Raw genomic sequence first — 17386 nt, forward strand, 5'->3', positions numbered from 1 at the left:
CATGTTGGTTTGCGTGATGTTGTCCTGCACTTATCTGAGTCTGTGTTTATTTTTCTTCACTCTTTTTTCTTCTTATTCTCCATTGATATGGTTTGGCACTGTGTCCCCACCCAAATCTCATGTAGAATTATAATTTCCAATGTTGAAGGTGGGGCCTGGTGGGAGGTGACTGGATTATGGGGGTGGTTTTTACCGGTTTTGTACCATCCCTCTAGTGCTATCTCATAGAATTCTCACGAGATCTGGTTGTTTAAATGTGTGTAGCCCCTCCACCTTCACACTCTCTCTCCTGCTCTACCACGTGAAAAAAGTGCCTACTTACCCTTCCATCATGACTGTAAGTTTCCTGAGGCTTCTCCAGCCATGCTTCCTGTACAGCCTGCAGAACCATGAGTTAATTTAAACTTTTTTCCTCATAAATTACCCAGTCTCAGGTAGTTCCTCATAGTAATGTGAGAAGGAATTCATACATTCATATTCCACAATCTCTATTTGTCTTCAATGTTGGTGTTATAGGTGGTGAATCTGTATGGGTCTGTGGCAACCTTAATTCTTACCTCTTCAGAAGAAAGAATTTGACCGAGGGGGCGTAAGGTAGAGTGAAAGACCACTAGGTAATACCATTCAGGACATAGGCATGGGCAAGGACTTCATGTCTAAAACACCAAAAGCAATGGCAGCAAAAGCCAAAATTGACAAATGGGATCTCATTAAACTAAAGAGCTTCTGCACAGCAAAAGAAACTACCATCAGAGTGAACAGGCAACCTACAGAATGGGAGAAAATTTTTGCAATCTACTCGTCTGACAAAGGGCTAATATCCAGAATCTACAAAGAACTCAAACAAATATACAAGAAAAAAGCAAACAACCCCATCAAAAAGTGGGGAAAGGATTTGAACAGACATTTCTCAAAAGAAGACATTCATACAGCCAACAGACACATGAAAAAATGCTCATCATCACTCGCCATCAGAGAAATGCAAATCAAAACCACAATGAGATACCATCTCACACCAGTTAGAATGGCCATCATTAAAAAATCAGGAAACAACCGGTGTTGGAGAGGATGTGGAGAAATAGGAACACTTTTACACTGTTGGTGGGATTGTAAACTAGTTCAACCATTATGGAAAACAGTATGGAGATTCCTCAAGGATCTAGAACTAGATGTACCATATGACCCAGCCATCCCACTACTGGGTATATACCCAAAGGATTATAAATTATTCTACTACAAAGACACATGCACACGTATGTTTATTGCGGCACTATTCACAATAGCAAAGACTTGGAATCAACCCAAATGTCCATCGGTGACAGACTGGATGAAGAAAATGTGGCACATATACACCATGGAATACTATGCGGCCATAAAAAAGGATGAGTTTGCGTCCTTTGTAGGGACATGGATGCAGCTGGAAACCATCATTCTTAGCAAACTATCACAAGAAGAGAAAACCAAACACCGCATGTTCTCACTCATAGGTGGGAACTGAACAATGAGATCACTTGGACTCGGGAAGGGGAACATCACACACTGGGGCCTATCATGGGGAGGGGGGAGGGGGGAGGGATTGCACTGGGGAGTTATACCTGATATAAATGATGAATTGATGGGTGCTGACGAGTTGATGGGTGCAGCACACCAACATGGCACAAGTATACATATGTAACAAACCTGCACGTCATGCACATGTACCCTAGAACTTAAAGTATAATAAAAAAAAAAAAAAAGAAAGTTCATTAAAAAGCTTTAGAGCAGGCGTGAATAGAAGTCACCTACACATGGAAGAGGGCCAAGTGCATGACTTGAGTGATCAAGTACATGGTTTGACCTTTTGACTTGGGGTTTCATATGTTGGCATGTTTCTGAGGTCTTGCATGACTTCTCCCCTGATTCTTCCCTTGGGTGGGCTGTCCGCATGCAGTGTGTTTACTGGAGTTGTACGAATGCTCACTTGAGGCGTTCTTCTCTTACCAATCTGAATGTTCCTAGAGGATCATATACCAGTTAAACTCCACCATTTTGCCTCTTTGTGTGCATGGCTTGAGTTCACTTGCCCAGCTCCTGAGATCTTATCAGGAAGCTGCTGATCACCAGTTTCAGATGTTTCTCTCTATTAGAAGACTGCCTTTCCCTGGTGCCAGCTGTGAACAATTATTATCTTAGAAAGACAGTTTAATAACTGCCTGACCATCACCTGATGGTTGCCTGACATTTCTGGTGGTGGAGGATCCTCTCCTGCCCTGCTCATGTCTGCCTGACTACCTACTGTAACATTGATATTTCTTCCTTCTATCAGTTGCAATCTTCTCTTAAGCCACTCAAAATAACTTTTTATTTTCGCTATTGCAGCCTTCAACTCTAGAAGTTTTGTTTGGGCTTTTTTGTTGTTTTCTAATTTCTCTCTTTATTTATGTTGTCTATTTAATGAAACATTATCATAATACCTTTCTTTGTTTCTTTTATTATGCTTCCTTTAGTTCAGTGGAGGTATTGATGATGGCTAGTTTGGAGTCTTTTTCTGTTATATTTAATCTCTGATTTCTCTCACAGAGAGTTGGTATTACCTGCCTTTTTATTATTTTGGGGGGTCACACTTTACTGTTTCTTTGCATGGCTTATACGTTTTTGTTGGTAACAGGATATTTCAGATGATATATTTTAGCCACTCTAAGTACTGATTATTCTACCTCCCACTTGGACTTGTTATTGTTACTTGCTTGTTTTTTTTTAGTAACTGGCCTGACTACGGTAGCCCCCACCACCCAACCCCTACATCCACGGGGGATATGTTCTACAACCCTTAGTAGAAGCCTAAAACTGCAGATAGTACCTAACTCTATATTTATTAGTATTTTCCAGTACAGACACACCTATGATAAAATTTAATTTATAAATTTGGCAGAGGAAGGGATTAACAACAATAACTAATAATAAAATCAAACAATTATAACAATATACTGTAATAAAAATTATGTTAATATGGTCTCACTCTCTCTCCAAATACTTTATTGTACTGTACTCACTTATTTTTTGACTATGATTGACTATAGGTAAATAAAGCCTCAAAAAGTGAAATCACAGATAAAAGAAAAGCCACTGTATTTTGGTGAAGTCTGTTTTTCATCACATGGTTAAGTCTCCTGCGTGGGGAGCTGTGGCTTTGGGAACGCCCATATTCAGCCTGAGATGACAGTGGTATTTGCAGGGGTTTCTTTCTCTCTTTCCTGACCACATCCCGCTGTTAAATACCACTAATTGCTGGTTGATTGCTTTCTTGTTTTTAACAATCCCCTAGGATATAAATTGTTCTACACACTAATCTTCAATTTGTGGCTCATTTGAAGGATTAGTTTTTCAAGTCTCTCTGTGATATTTGTTCTGACACCAGAAGGCATCCTCCCAAGTTTCTCATTCTTTATTTCTCCATTGCAGAATGGCTGGCCTACAGTCTAGGCTGTGTCTTCATAAATATACAAACCACCACCGTCCAATTACTTTTCATCACAGTCTCTGCTGTTTTTTCAGAGTGACCTTAAGTTTGAACTTCTCTATGCAATGTTGAAAAGAAGTCAGTTTCTTTGGGAAGATATTTGGTGCTATATGTTTTGTGCCTTGCTTCTCTCTCAGGCAAAATCTCTGAAGCAAAGCTCTGGAGATAAGGGTGGGGACAAGGCCAAGATGCCTGGAAAGACAACCTGTTCTAGAAAGTGAGCACTCAGAGAGAGGGGACTAGTAGCCTGAGAACGTCTCTGCTTGTATCACTCATGTGAAACCACCACATCACAAACTGGGCAAAATATAATAAGGGCCTGAAGTATTGTCAGCATGCTATACCTGACGTAGAGCCTCTGTTTCATGTGTGGTGGCTAAGAGGAAGAAGAGATGCCCACCTCTGTACTATGATTACCCAAGGCTTTCTCTTAGTAACAGGAAACAAGGAGCAGGATGAGAGATACTGAAGTCCTGCTCCTCCTAGGTAAATAGCTCTTGGATTCGGAGTGAGGCCAATAGAAAGCCCTGTGTTCTTGGTTGCATCTGCCTGAAGGAGTGTCTCTGACTTGTTCAGTTGGGAGAGAAGGATAGAGTGGTCTTCTTTCAGATACTACAAATTACTTTCTTACCAAATTTTCATAAATTGTCTTGAATAGATGTTTATTCCCTTTCTATTTGCCTTTAGGACCATTTCAAGAGACTTACATATTTTTAAAGAAATAATTTTCACCAGCTTCATCAGGGAGCAAGTCAGGGGAGTACCTTATGCTGACACGCCAGAGTCAACCTTTGGATGACTTATTTATAAACTCATCTAAGTGCCTGTCACTCATATGCTTAATAAATAATTGTCAGATAACTAAAAATGTGCTTTGGGTAAGAGCACATTTGTTATTGAAAAATACTTATCAGGATTTCTAATCTTGATAAAGTATGTTTTAAGATAATGATTTAAGATAAAATTTATAGATAAGTTTTTCTTTTGTAAAATCAAGTACAATTATCTGTGAATATTTGATAATGAAATTAATAGTTTTTAAGTGCACATTTAAAATATTCAAATCAAGAATCTTTATAAATGATATAAATTTATTAAAAATTCAAATGATTTCCTCTGTACTGTGGTAACATGCACACTGATGGTTCAACCAATTCTGTTTAATGATTAAGTTCAAGAGAATACGTGATATATCTACTTTAGTTTTTTAATTTGAATGAGCATTAGATTTACAGATTACCCTTTTGCCGAAATCACATTTATTAATGCCATTGTTTGGCATCACAATCTAAGCGCTAGTGATTACTTTGACAATAGTTTAAGATTACATGGCTTGCTGATTTGGAAAGGAAGCTCCAGCATTCTCTTTAAAACAGCAGAATTTTCTTACAGACTCATTCTTTATTATATATAACCTAGAATCTTAAATCACTGTCTCTCATTTCAGTAAACTTCTGTGGGTAGGAGTAAAAAGAGGAAGGGTAAAATTTAGAAATACAGTTGCTAGATAAACCTTACAGAGCAACGTATATGATTACATCAAATTTTCAGATTTTTTTCTTTAAAGAGTTAAAATTATGAATCTATTTCTCAAACCTACACTTTTAGTTTTATTTGATACTTAGCATAAGATTACAAAGGATATTCTTTGATATTCAACACACACGATTTTGAAGCAGCTATAGTTTATTTTCAGATTTTTTTTTGCATGTGCACTATTTTCCCATCGTTATCCTTTTAGACTGCAGTTCCCTTATCCTTGTCCTCATTCAGTCTTTCTTTTTTTTTTTTTTTTTTTTTGTTGTTGTTGTTGTTTTGGGGGTAGTGGAGTTTCACTCTTGTTGCCCAGGCCAGAGTGCAATGGTGCGATCTCGGCTCACAGCAACCTCCGCCTCCTGGGTTCAAGTGATCCTCCTGCCTCAGCCTCCATAATAGCTGGAATTACAGGCGGCTGCCACCACCCCCAGCTAATTTTTTCTATTTTTAGTAGAGATGGGGTTTCACCATGTTGGCCAGGCTGGTCTCGAATCCCTGACCTCGTGATCCACCCGCCTCAGCCTCCCAAAGTACTGGGATTATAGGTATGAGCCATGGCGCCCGGACTCATTCAGCCTTTCAAAGATCCAGCCGCATGGTCTGTCAGTCACTCCAAAAAGCTTAATGTCTGACAAGTCTTAAACTATTATCTCTCAAAGGAAGATATTTGTTTCACTAGGGACACATCTCTTAGTTACAGTGATAAACATCTTTTGTCTCTTTCAGGCTTTTAGTCAAGAATGAGAGGTATATCTAAATTTTTGTTGTTGTTATTTAATTATGGCTTTCTGTAATGACTCTTAGAACTTATGTACTAATGTCTGTATTACTGTGCATGCAATTGGTTTTCAAAAAATATCAAAGGGTACTCACTTAAATAACAGTTCTGAAAGATGGCTCCCGCCTGATTCTAGCCATTCCTTCTTTCAATCTGCTGCTTATCATTTAATTGTTTTATTTTTTAAGTAATATTTAGATGTACCCTAGGCTGGAATAGAGTTTGATTTAAAGGATACATTTCCCATCTCCATCTCTGTGGCAACATTCACACCTAATTGAAGTGCATGAACAGTCATTTTAGCTTATTTTGCTTCTGAATTCACTTGTAAACTTGTTGAATGAAGGTACTTAATCAAGTTCACAAGGATATCATAATAAAAATGGAAAAGGCAATCAACTAGTGCTATTCACTTTTTATGTGGTTTTTGAAATTGAGAAATATAAAAAATTATTCTTGCATATTTTTGGATGGTTAAACTCAAATATGTTTGCCAATAAGTTCTACAATTACAAAGACAAGAGTCAAAATGGATTACATTTTTCTATTATGCATAAAAATAAAATAAAAACTATTCATAGTATATTTACTAAATCTTATTTGAAAGAAATTGAATACATGTTTATTCTTCCTAATGAACTCAGAATTGACTCATAAAATCTATGTATTTACAATTTAAATTTTGAAATTAGAATACACTAGGTCTCCTTATATTTTACATCTCCATGATATGACTGGAAAATAAAAAAGGGAATCAGAAAGATCATTATCAGAAGACAAAGAAACAACTGAAATCATGCTATTCCTGATTTGGTAAACCTCATCCCAATTTTAATAATCTTAGTACATGGTGAACCTGAAGAAACTTGCATCCCTGCTTATAGAAATGAGCACATAAACATTCAAAATTGCCATTTGACTCATTCAGCATCACAATGCAAGTCATGCAAGTCAATATATTAGAATCATTATTCAATATACTTCATGGAAGGCAGGAGTATTTAGAATATAAGGCACTGAAAAATCAAGAGTTTGCTCAAAATTCTGTATATGTTGAGAAATAGCCTATAATGCTTACTTTGTAAGTACTTCATGTAAGTACGGGGTAAGTGTATATTATTTATCACAGGAGGAGACTCCTTTTCTCTACAGATGTTCCCATGTGGCCGGACAGTCGTTAGACAAACACACCTGGCCTTTCTCCACCTTTTCAGAGTTCCTTTACAGGAGAAAGAGATTTGTGGGTTTGGGTTACAAAGGTTACTGCAATTGGCCAGCTCCGTCTTCATTTTTTTCTGCTTTGGAACCTGCTTGCCTGCAGAGATCAGTCATCTTATTCTGCCATCCATGACTTAAGTGTGACAATTTCGCGTGTGTTATCCAGCAATGTCTGTGACTTGAAGACTGAATGTGCCTCATTCTGGACTTCACTATTGAGTATAATACTTGGCCTACATCTAAACCATGCTCACCAGTAGAATTTCAACAATAATAAAGAGAATGTTTTCATAGCAAATCATTTCTAGGGCCATCTCTCAAATGGTTCTGAAACTACAGGAAACAGGGCTACATTAGTCTGGTATAACCGCAGCACTACTGAAAACAATCATATAATCCAAGAGGTTGTAAAGATTCTCTTAGACAGAAATAGTTTTAGCTTCATGGCTTTGACAATCAGTGGAGTATTGAGTGTTGAGAGAACACTCTGTGATACTTCATACTCCATTTATTGTCAAAGTCATGAAGTTAAAACTCTTTCTACCTGGGCAATATTAGTGATATAAAAAAAGATAAAAAAGTCACAATACAAAGTGAGACTATATTAATTTTAAAATATCTCAGCTACTCAGCCACATTAGAAGTCTATCTCGGGTAGCATGTATGTGCATAAATATTTATCTACATAAACACATAAACTTTTATAACAGCCAAAAGAAAAATGAAACTCATATCAAAGATGCATTTACCCAAAATTGCTGTGAAGCCTACTTCAACTCTCCTATTAGAATGGTTCTTCTATCTCTTTATGTCAATTATTGCTTTTTTCATAGATATGACTTTTTCTTACCCACATTAATTATATCATGCTTATAGGGTATTTGTGATAACTTTTGATGAATTTTTCCATATCCAGGGAATAACACTTGCTTAAAAATTCTTCAATTTTATCTTAGCACCAACATATTCATGCACAAATTTATTAGAGTTTCTTTTCTATATAGGCCATTCTTACATAGTTTTCTATTTCCCTATGTTATATGTATATTTCAAACAGATGTCTTACGTCTCCCATCCTGAACTGTAAGTTAATAAGGTGCTCCATAGCATGCAAAGCATATATGTGACATCTCAGGTAGACGACTAAATACAAAGACATGGCAAAATCAATATACAAGTGGAGAAAAGCTTAAAGTGTGGCAAAATAAAACCAGGCCACCGAGATATCCATTGACTGGACATTTGTCATACAGAAGTGCTCCTTGTAAAATTCTTATCAACATTGTATTAAATAAAATATAAAGATAAGATGTTCTAAAGAGAGATTCAGGCTGATCACAGGCACCATGGATACAGACATGACTTGGCACTAACAGAGGAAGGGAGTTAATATTAAAAATACATCAAGTATGTGGTAAAAAAAATGTATAAAAATCAACCAGGGTCAGGCACAGTGGCTCATGCCTATAACCCCAGCACTTTGGGATGCCAAGGCAGGCAGATTGAGGTTGGGAGTTTGAGACCAGCCTGACCAACATGGAGAAACCCTGTCTCTACCAAAAATACAAAATTAGCCAGGCATGGTGGTGCATGCCTGTAATCCCAGCTACTTGAGAGGCTGAGGTAGGAGAATTGCTTGAACCCCAGAGGCAGAGGTTGCAGTGAGCTGAGATTGTGCCATGACATTCCAGCCTGGGCAACAAGAGTGAAACTCTGTCTCAAAAAAAAAAATAAAAATAAAAATAAAAATAAAAAATCAACCAAAAGTGTAGGGCTAGGAGTATATAAAAAAAGACTAAAAAATTTTACATACCAAAGCATAGATAGTGTAAGAAGCTGAAACAATTTGTAAGATAGAGAGATGTTAAGAGCATTTGGAAGAAATATTAAAAAATTAAAAACAAAAGTGAAAAGCTTGAAATTTATTTTTTGGATAAAAGTAAGACTGATCTGTTGCGGGAAGTCAGGGACCCCAAATGGAGGGACCGGCTGAAGCCATGGCAAAAGAACATAAATTGTGAAGATTTCATGGACACGTATTAGTTCCTCAAATTAATACTTTTGTGATTTCTTACACCTCTCTTTACTGCAATCTCTGAACATAAATTGTGAAGATTTCCTGGATGCTTATTACTTCCCTTGCGATTTCCTATGCCTGTCTTTATTTTAATCTCTTAATCCCATCATCTTCATAAACTGAGGAGGATGTATGTTGCCTCAGGACCTTGTGATGATTGCATTAACTGCAACATTGTTTGTAGAGCATGTGTGCTTGAACAATATGAAATCTGGCACCTTGAAAAAAGGAACAGGATAACAGCAATGTTCAGGGAACAAGGGAGATGGCCTTGGACCCTGACTGCCAGTGAGCCGGGTGGAACAGAGCCATATTTCTCTTCTTTCAAAAGCAAATAACAGAAATATTGCTGAATTCTTTTTCTCAGCAAGGAACATCCCGGAGAAAGAGAATACACCCCTGAGGGTAGGTCTATGAATGGCCCCCGTGGGGTCAGCCATCTTTTACGGTCGAAGCGGAAGGGATGAAATAAGCCCTGGTCTCCTGTAGCGCTCCCAGGCTTATTAGGACAAGGAAATTCCTGCCTAATAAATTTTGGTCAGACAGGTTGTTTGCTCTCAAACCCTGTCTCCTGATAAGATGTTACCAATGACAATGCATGCCCAAAACTTCACTAGCAATTTTAATTTTGCCCTGTCCTGTGGCCCTTTGATCTTGCCCTGCCTCCATTTGCTTTGTGACACTTTATTACCTTGTGAAGCATGTGATCTCTATGACCCACACCCTATTCGTACACTTCCTCCCCTTTTGAAAATCACTAATAAAAACTTGCTGGTTTTACGACTCAGGGAGCATCATGGAACCTGCAGACATGTGATGACTCCCCCGGACACCCAGCTTTAAAATTTCTCTCTTTTGTACTCTTTCCTTTTATTTCTCAGACCAGCCAAAGCTTAGGGAAATAGAAAAGAACCCATGTTAAATATTGGGGATGGGGTTCCCCCGATACTGATCAAGTTATTGCACACATGCCAATATACTGTCTTTCGTCTATGGCTCGTAATTAAGGATATCTAGTGCTGATTCGGAAATAATAAAGACAAAAAAGCAGTTTATTTTTATACTAGTGAAGAAGAAATGAATCAGGAAATTTCTTTTAAAAATACCTATGCATTAGGATTTCTGAAATAACTTGTCTTAAATATTCTTCATAGTGAACTAGAATGTGCACTACATATCAAAACATATAAAACCATGATTTTTTTTAACTAAATATGAGAATATGAAAGAGTGCAGAGCACTTAAATATACAGGAAGTGATCAACATAGTTTATCACATGGCATAAGTCTGGCTAGTATGCTTTAGAATAAGTTCGAGTTCAGTTAAATGTCAAGATAGGAGTCCCCATATCTTCCATTGCAAAATCCTAGAATAAAGAAAAATAAACTCTTCCCTGCTAGCACTCTGAGACTGTAGTTTCAGTTGGCTTACTGAAAAGGAAAAGTTTCTTAGAATTGTTATGTTTTATTTTAAAAGTCATACAAAGTTTGCATTCTGTTCTATAGATTGTGTCAATATAAAAATGCTATGGTCCATCACTTTCAGCCTAGTTAAATAGATAATACTGAAATATGTCACAAGGTGATCTTATAATTTCAAAGAGCACTTACACAGAACATACTCTTGTGGTTAAATGTACCTGCCTTTGGTGAAGCACAGATGAAATCAAAAGCATAATACTTTAAACAATGGGAATCTGTGAGACATTCTTTGGCTCTCTGTTTCCTGCAGGTGGAGCACTGGCAAAATCAGAGGTGACATCAGACTCCTCTTCCAGCATTGCTAAGAGTCAAATACTGACTTCACCAAAGTCAACCTTATTCTTGGTAGTATCAGGCTTAACACTTTCTTTTTATCCATTTCAAACCCTCTCAAGGTTTTTGTTGTTGTTGTTGTTGTTGGTTTGTTTTCATATTTTTTCCTTTTTTTCTTACTGCATGACCACTTGTCCTATTTAATATCCAGCCTTAATAACTAAGTTGGAATATTATCACAGATTGTATTTGGGCCATAGTTTTCTTCTGTAACATTTATTATAATGCTTTCCTCATACTGCAAATTCAGTAACCCTAATAAAAATTTCAGAATTTATTTTACATCTTTCCATTTTTTTCCCCATTATTACATGAGAAGATCTTTTCTTAAAAGATGGTGATCACACTAAAAATAGTCTTTGAGAAGAATGGGAATAACTGCCTTCTTTTGACTTCAGTGATTTTCTGCACTGTTTCTAAACTTGTCATTATTTCCACTTGAATACACATTAAGAGATTGAGATTAGAAGTGTGGGGGTGGGGGCCAGGCACGGTGGCTCACGCCTGTAATCCCAGCACTTTGAGAGGCTGAGGCGGGCAGATCACAAGGCCAGGAGATCGAGACCATCCTGGCTAACATTGTGAAACCCCGTCTCTACTAAAAATACAAAAAATTAGCCGGGCGTGGTCGCCGGCCACTGTAGTCATAGCTACTGAGGAGGCTGAGGCAGGAGAATGGTGTGAACCCAGGAGGCAGAGCTTGCAGTGAGCCGAGATCATGCCACTGCACTCCAGCCTGGGCACCCCCAAAGTGTGGGGGCAAGGAGGAACTGGATAGATAGAAATTACTCTCTTAGCATATTTATTATGCCAACAATGCAATTTAATGCATCTTTGATTATGTGCAATTAGGTATTAAAATTTCTCGTAACTAGAAATGTTCTTGGTCAGTGAGACTTACTGTAGATAATTTCAGGTAACCTGGGGATAATTTGGCTGGTTAAAAGGCCTGCGTTAATATATAAAGCACTCAATTTAGGAAAAAAATGATTTGTTCTTCACATTAGTCCTCTGTTTAACTATATTGGGAAATGCAACTTCATATAAAACATGAGGAGAAAAACAGTAATTACTTCATAATTTTAAATAAATTTCTAAAGATACAAAATGGTAATTAGAAAATAGTTTTTCAAACCATAATGTACTGATATTTTTCTAAAGGGTCAATTATCTTTGCACAAAGTTAAGGAGTTTTATTTGCTTTAAATTACTGGTTTAATTTAGATTTCTAATTCTTATTTTAATTAGTTGACCTGTTTTTTTTTTCCTTTTCTCTCTCTCACACCAGGGTTTCCAAAGGAAACTTGTTGGGTTGTTGTGGGTGGAAGGATAGCTGTATTAGTACAGTTAGATAGATTCATCAGAGACAGGTGCCAACAGTACATTCCAGATTTTTATCACTTTCCATGTTCTCGGTATCCTTTGGTGTTGTTTACGCTATCAGGTAAACGATAACACAGTAAAATGAAAAGCACAGTAAGTGATGTTAGAGGTAGATGGGGGTGGACAGAGAAAAGATGGATTTTGGGTAAGTATATATAGTACTATAATTTAAACTATAATATGCAGTTACAATTCAATACAAACTGAACTCCTTGTCAATAGACAAGCTACAAGCAGTTCATAAAGTGACAGGAAATTGAACCAACAATCATTACTTATTATTATTATTATGATTATTATTATTATTATTTTTGAGATGGAGTCTCGCTGCGTTGCCCGGGCTGGAGTGCAGTGGCCGGATCTCAGCTCACTGCAAGCTCCGCCTCCCGGGTTCACGCCATTCTCCTGCCTCAGCCTCCCGAGTAGCTGGGACTACAGGCGCCTGCCACCTCGCCCGGCTAGTTTTTTGTATTTTTTAGTAGAGACGGGGTTTCACCGTGTTAGCCACGATAGTCTCGATCTCCTGACCTCGTGATCCGCCTGTCTCGGCCTCCCAAAGTGCTGGGATTACAGGCTTGAGTCACCACGCCCGGCCTCATTACTTATTACTTTTGGATTATGGATGCATTCATTTAGGGTATTCTTTATGAAAAGGCAACAACCATGGCACTAAATCTGTCTGGGGTGAGAATTAAGTTCACAGAAGACATGCACATGTAGACAGTTCTGGTAGCTCTAATAACCAGCAAAAAATATTTGCTTTGTAATTTACATGATCAAAAGTTTAAAGTATGGACATTGTCTTAAAAGATTTCATTTTAATGAGTTAACACAGTCAACAAAAATTTGTATTTAATATTTTTCAGAATTATTTTGAAATGTTAATGGTTACTCCAATTTGGGTCAAGTATATTTAAGATGATGCAATATGAATTTTATCAAAATTATTGGGATAAAATATTTGGTTACATATCTCACAGTGATACACATTTCAAAAAACAATCAAAGGACAAAACAAACAAACCAAAAAAACCCACCCTGATCATTGATGTGCTGATACTCACTTAGCATGACGAATATCTGGCAGAGACCTCTCTAGCGCAATATTGTTGCTGACGAAAATATTAAAACCATTTTCCCTGTAAGCTGAGTCATCATGGTCCTCTTCAGTAAGGGGGTAAGGTTTCCCATGTTCACCTTTCCCTAGCAGGAGAAAACAAAATGAGATTATCATCTCTCTAAAAGCCACTTTATCTTCTAGAACAGATATGAAGACTGGAATGTGTATCATCACCTATTGCTGTGCTCTGCAAAAGGAGCTAGTACTAAGATTTTACTATATTATTTTATTTTAATTGCCTTAAGCAAATGAAATATACTCAATATAAAAAGCAAACAACACAGAAGTAGAAAGTGTAATCTCACATTGCAGAACCACTGCCCAAATTTTTAGTGTATGTTTATTAATACTTGTATGCAGACTCTAATACATATACTGATTTGTAATTTGACTTTTTCCAGAATAATTGTATACTTTTCATTTACTTTCAATACTTGATGTTATTTGATTGTATTCCAATTTATACCATTCTACTGAAAACATACTATTATTTCTAATTTTCCCATTACAATGAAAATCTTTGCTTTTCACAGTTATGCATTTTTGAAAGGGAAGCATAAATTCCTAGAAATGGAATTACTAAGATATCTTTAAAGTACTTATAAGAGTTTTGACACATCCTGAGACACATTGTAAATTTCCACTATATATTTCTCATATTTTGATTTGACATTTCTTGATTAGTATGAATTAATAATTTCTTATATTTTTATTGTTGGTATTTCTTTCACTGTGAAATGACTGTTCAAGCATTTTTAAAAACAATTTTTGTTTTTTTACATACTATTTTATATTTTTGTTAATTATATATGCTGCAAATATTTTATTTTATTAAATCTAATTAATTTTTTCATCCAGATTTTATTTTTTTCTTTTATAATTTCTCATTTTATATTTTACATATTTACAAAGAAGGTCTTCCCTAGTCTAATATCATTTTTAGTATCCATTTAAAAACTCAGAGTTTTATTTTATCTATTAAAATTTTTGAAACATCCAGAATATGTTTTGGTATGAGAAGTGAGATAAATATAATTTTTATTTTTTTTTAAACAAAAGTTCAGGCAGTTATAGAAATACCATTTATTGAGGTTGGTCACAGTGGCTCAAGTCTGTAATTCCAGCACTTTGGGAGTCCAAGGCACACTGATCACCTGAGGCCAGGAGTTTGAGACTAACCTGGCCAACCTGGCGAAATGCTGTCTCTACTAAAAATACAAGAATTAGCCAGGTGTGGTGGCACACACCTGTAATCCCAGCTACTGGGGAGGCTGAGGAATGAAAATCACTTGAACCCAGAAGGCAGAGGTTGCAGTAAGCCAAGATTGGGCCGCTGCACTCCAGCATGCGTGACAGAATGAGACTCTGTCATTAAAAAAAAGAAAAAAATTATTGAGTAATTTGCTTTTTTCTTCCCTGCTTTAAAACACTACATACAAAATTTTGTACACTTGCTTGTGCATATTTAAAAATTACCATGGCATTTCACTGTTATGCCAATGCTTGCACTGGAAATACCATAGTAGTAACCTCTTTTAATGTATGCAAAGCCATTTCTTACCATATTCTTTTTCCAACTAATAACATGTTTACTTTTCTGTGTGGACTGTTCAATAAAATGGCCTTTCTGGGTTTTATTTTTTAGATTACATTAGATTTTCTGGTTCATTCTTATATAATTGATATTTTTATATGTATCAGCTATTTTTCAAGTGTTCTGCCCTTGGACCTCAGTGGCATTTTATACAATTTTCATTCTTTTAGTCCTATGCAATTTTTGGTAAATTTTTGTAGACGTGCTTTATCTTCATTGTATTATGTGTAGTATCCTTTCTTTCATTACATTTTTCTAAATGGCACACACTAAAATTATATATTTTTATACTTCTTATTCAGATACTGTACTGAACCATTTTTTAAATAATTTTTAAAAACTAGTGCTTTACAGATACACAATGTTTATTTCAAATAATAATATTTTGCCTCCTCTTTCTTCATAACTCACAATTTCTTATCTAATTATATAGTTAAAAATAAATAATTTTTAATAGGCATTTAGTCTGGTATTGACTTTAATAAAATTGTTAATTATTACAGATTTAAGCTGAGTAATTAATATGTATTTGTATGTGTATGTGTTTGAGTGTCTAATAATATGTATTTATAACTCATCATTTAAGAAAGAATATTTCTAGTACCCTTTAAAACAAGGTTTTTATTTATTAATAGGATATGGAAGTTTAAAAACTACTTTTTAAAAATCTTAAGAGATTTTTATATTTTTCACTTTAGTAACCTTGATTTACAAACATGTTATTCATTTTGTATTACTAGAATTCAAGATTTTTTTAGGAAATTTGGTTTCCATATCAGTGATTCCTCAGAAAAAAGGCATCTTTCTTTTCTTAGTTTCTTACTACTACTGCCCTTAAATTCAATAGCGCTGACTGCCAAGATCAAATGGCTGGGGATTGATAAGAAATTATATTCTCACAAAGCATACTGAAAACCTCTCCAATCAAAGGAAAAGAAACAATATGTTTAAATGGCATTTGGCCTCAAAAAAACAAAAACAAAAACAAAAAACAAAACTTCATCTTCTTTGCTTCCCTGTTTGATTTCTTAGGAGAAAATGTCACATTACTCTTCAACCTAAATGGAAAATAAATCAGTGAGAAATTTCATGTCTATAACAGCTAGTTATTGAGCATCCATAATGTACAAAGTATTGTGTTAAATTACTTCATATAAATTTTTTAACCCGACACAGTTACATCTTGGAATAAACATTGTGCTACCTAAGTTACATGTAAATAAATAAAAGAGAGACTAATGTTCACTAGCACTTCCATAGTTACAAATTAGCCATATAAGGTGGGGAAATGTTTAAAAGACATAAATCTTTCTTCCATTAATGACAAAATTAGCTGTAAGGTCTCTTGGACTTATATAGTCTGTGGTTTTAGCTAGATCTATGTAATTCCATAAATCCTATTTAAAAAGAAAATTTTATGCCAGGTGCAAGTCAGTAAATGTGATACACCACATACACAGAATTAAAAACAAAAATCATATGATTATCTCAATAGATGCAGAAAAAGCATCTGACAAAATCCAGTGTCCCTTTATGATGAAAACCCTCAGTAAAATTGGCATAGAGGGGACACAGCTCAAGGTAATAAAAGCCATTTATGACAAACCCACAGGCAACATTATATTGAATGGGGTGTGGGGGGGTGCAGAGTTCAAAGCATTCTCCTGAGAACTGGAACAAAACAAGGATGCCCACTTTCACCACTTCTCTTCAACATAGTACTGGAAATCCTAGCCAGGGCAATCAGACAAGAGAAAGAAATAAGGGGCATCCAAATTGGTAAAGAGGAAGTCAAACTGTCATGGTTCACCAATGATATAATCATGTACCATGAAAACCCTAAAGAGTCATCCAAGAAGCTCCTAGGTTACTAGTTTACTGAATTCATTTATCAGTAAAAAATCATTTACTGATTTTTCCATTACAATGAACATCTTTACTTTTCACAGTTATGCATTTTTGAAAGGGAAGCATAAATTCCTAGAAATGGAATTACTGACATATCTCTAAAGTACATATAATGGTTTTGATACATCCTGAGACACATTGTACATTTCCAACTTCATCAGTAAAATATATATTTTTCATATTTTGACATTTCTTGATTACAATGAATTAATAATTTCTTATATTTTTATCTTTGTATTTCACTGTGAAATGTTTGTTCAAGCATTTTTAAAAACAATTTTTGTTTTTTACATACTATTTTATATTTTTGCGAATTACGTACGTTGCAAATATTTTATTTTATTAAATCCAATTAATTTTATCAGTAAAAATTCTTTTACTGATAAATGAATTCAGTAAAGTCTTAGGTTACAAAATCAATGAATACAAATCAGTAACAGTGCTATGTACCAACAGTG

The 17386-nt window shown here is 35.6% G+C and overlaps 1 protein-coding gene across 2 annotated transcripts in view; it reads right to left on the reverse strand.

The window, feature by feature from the left end:
- Positions 1-17386, reverse strand: part of GALNTL6 (polypeptide N-acetylgalactosaminyltransferase-like 6) — a 1244620-nt gene that overhangs the window by 737937 nt on the left and 489297 nt on the right. For both annotated transcript variants that reach the window (XM_011959608.1, XM_011959609.1), the window contains one exon: positions 13371-13509. In XM_011959608.1, coding sequence (XP_011814998.1) covers positions 13371-13509 — 139 coding nt within the window. The remainder of the gene's footprint in view (positions 1-13370; positions 13510-17386) is intronic.

The sequence above is a fragment of the Colobus angolensis genome, unplaced genomic scaffold (genome assembly GCF_000951035.1).
Source record: "Colobus angolensis palliatus isolate OR3802 unplaced genomic scaffold, Cang.pa_1.0 Scaffold5, whole genome shotgun sequence".
NCBI lineage: Eukaryota > Metazoa > Chordata > Mammalia > Primates > Cercopithecidae > Colobus > Colobus angolensis.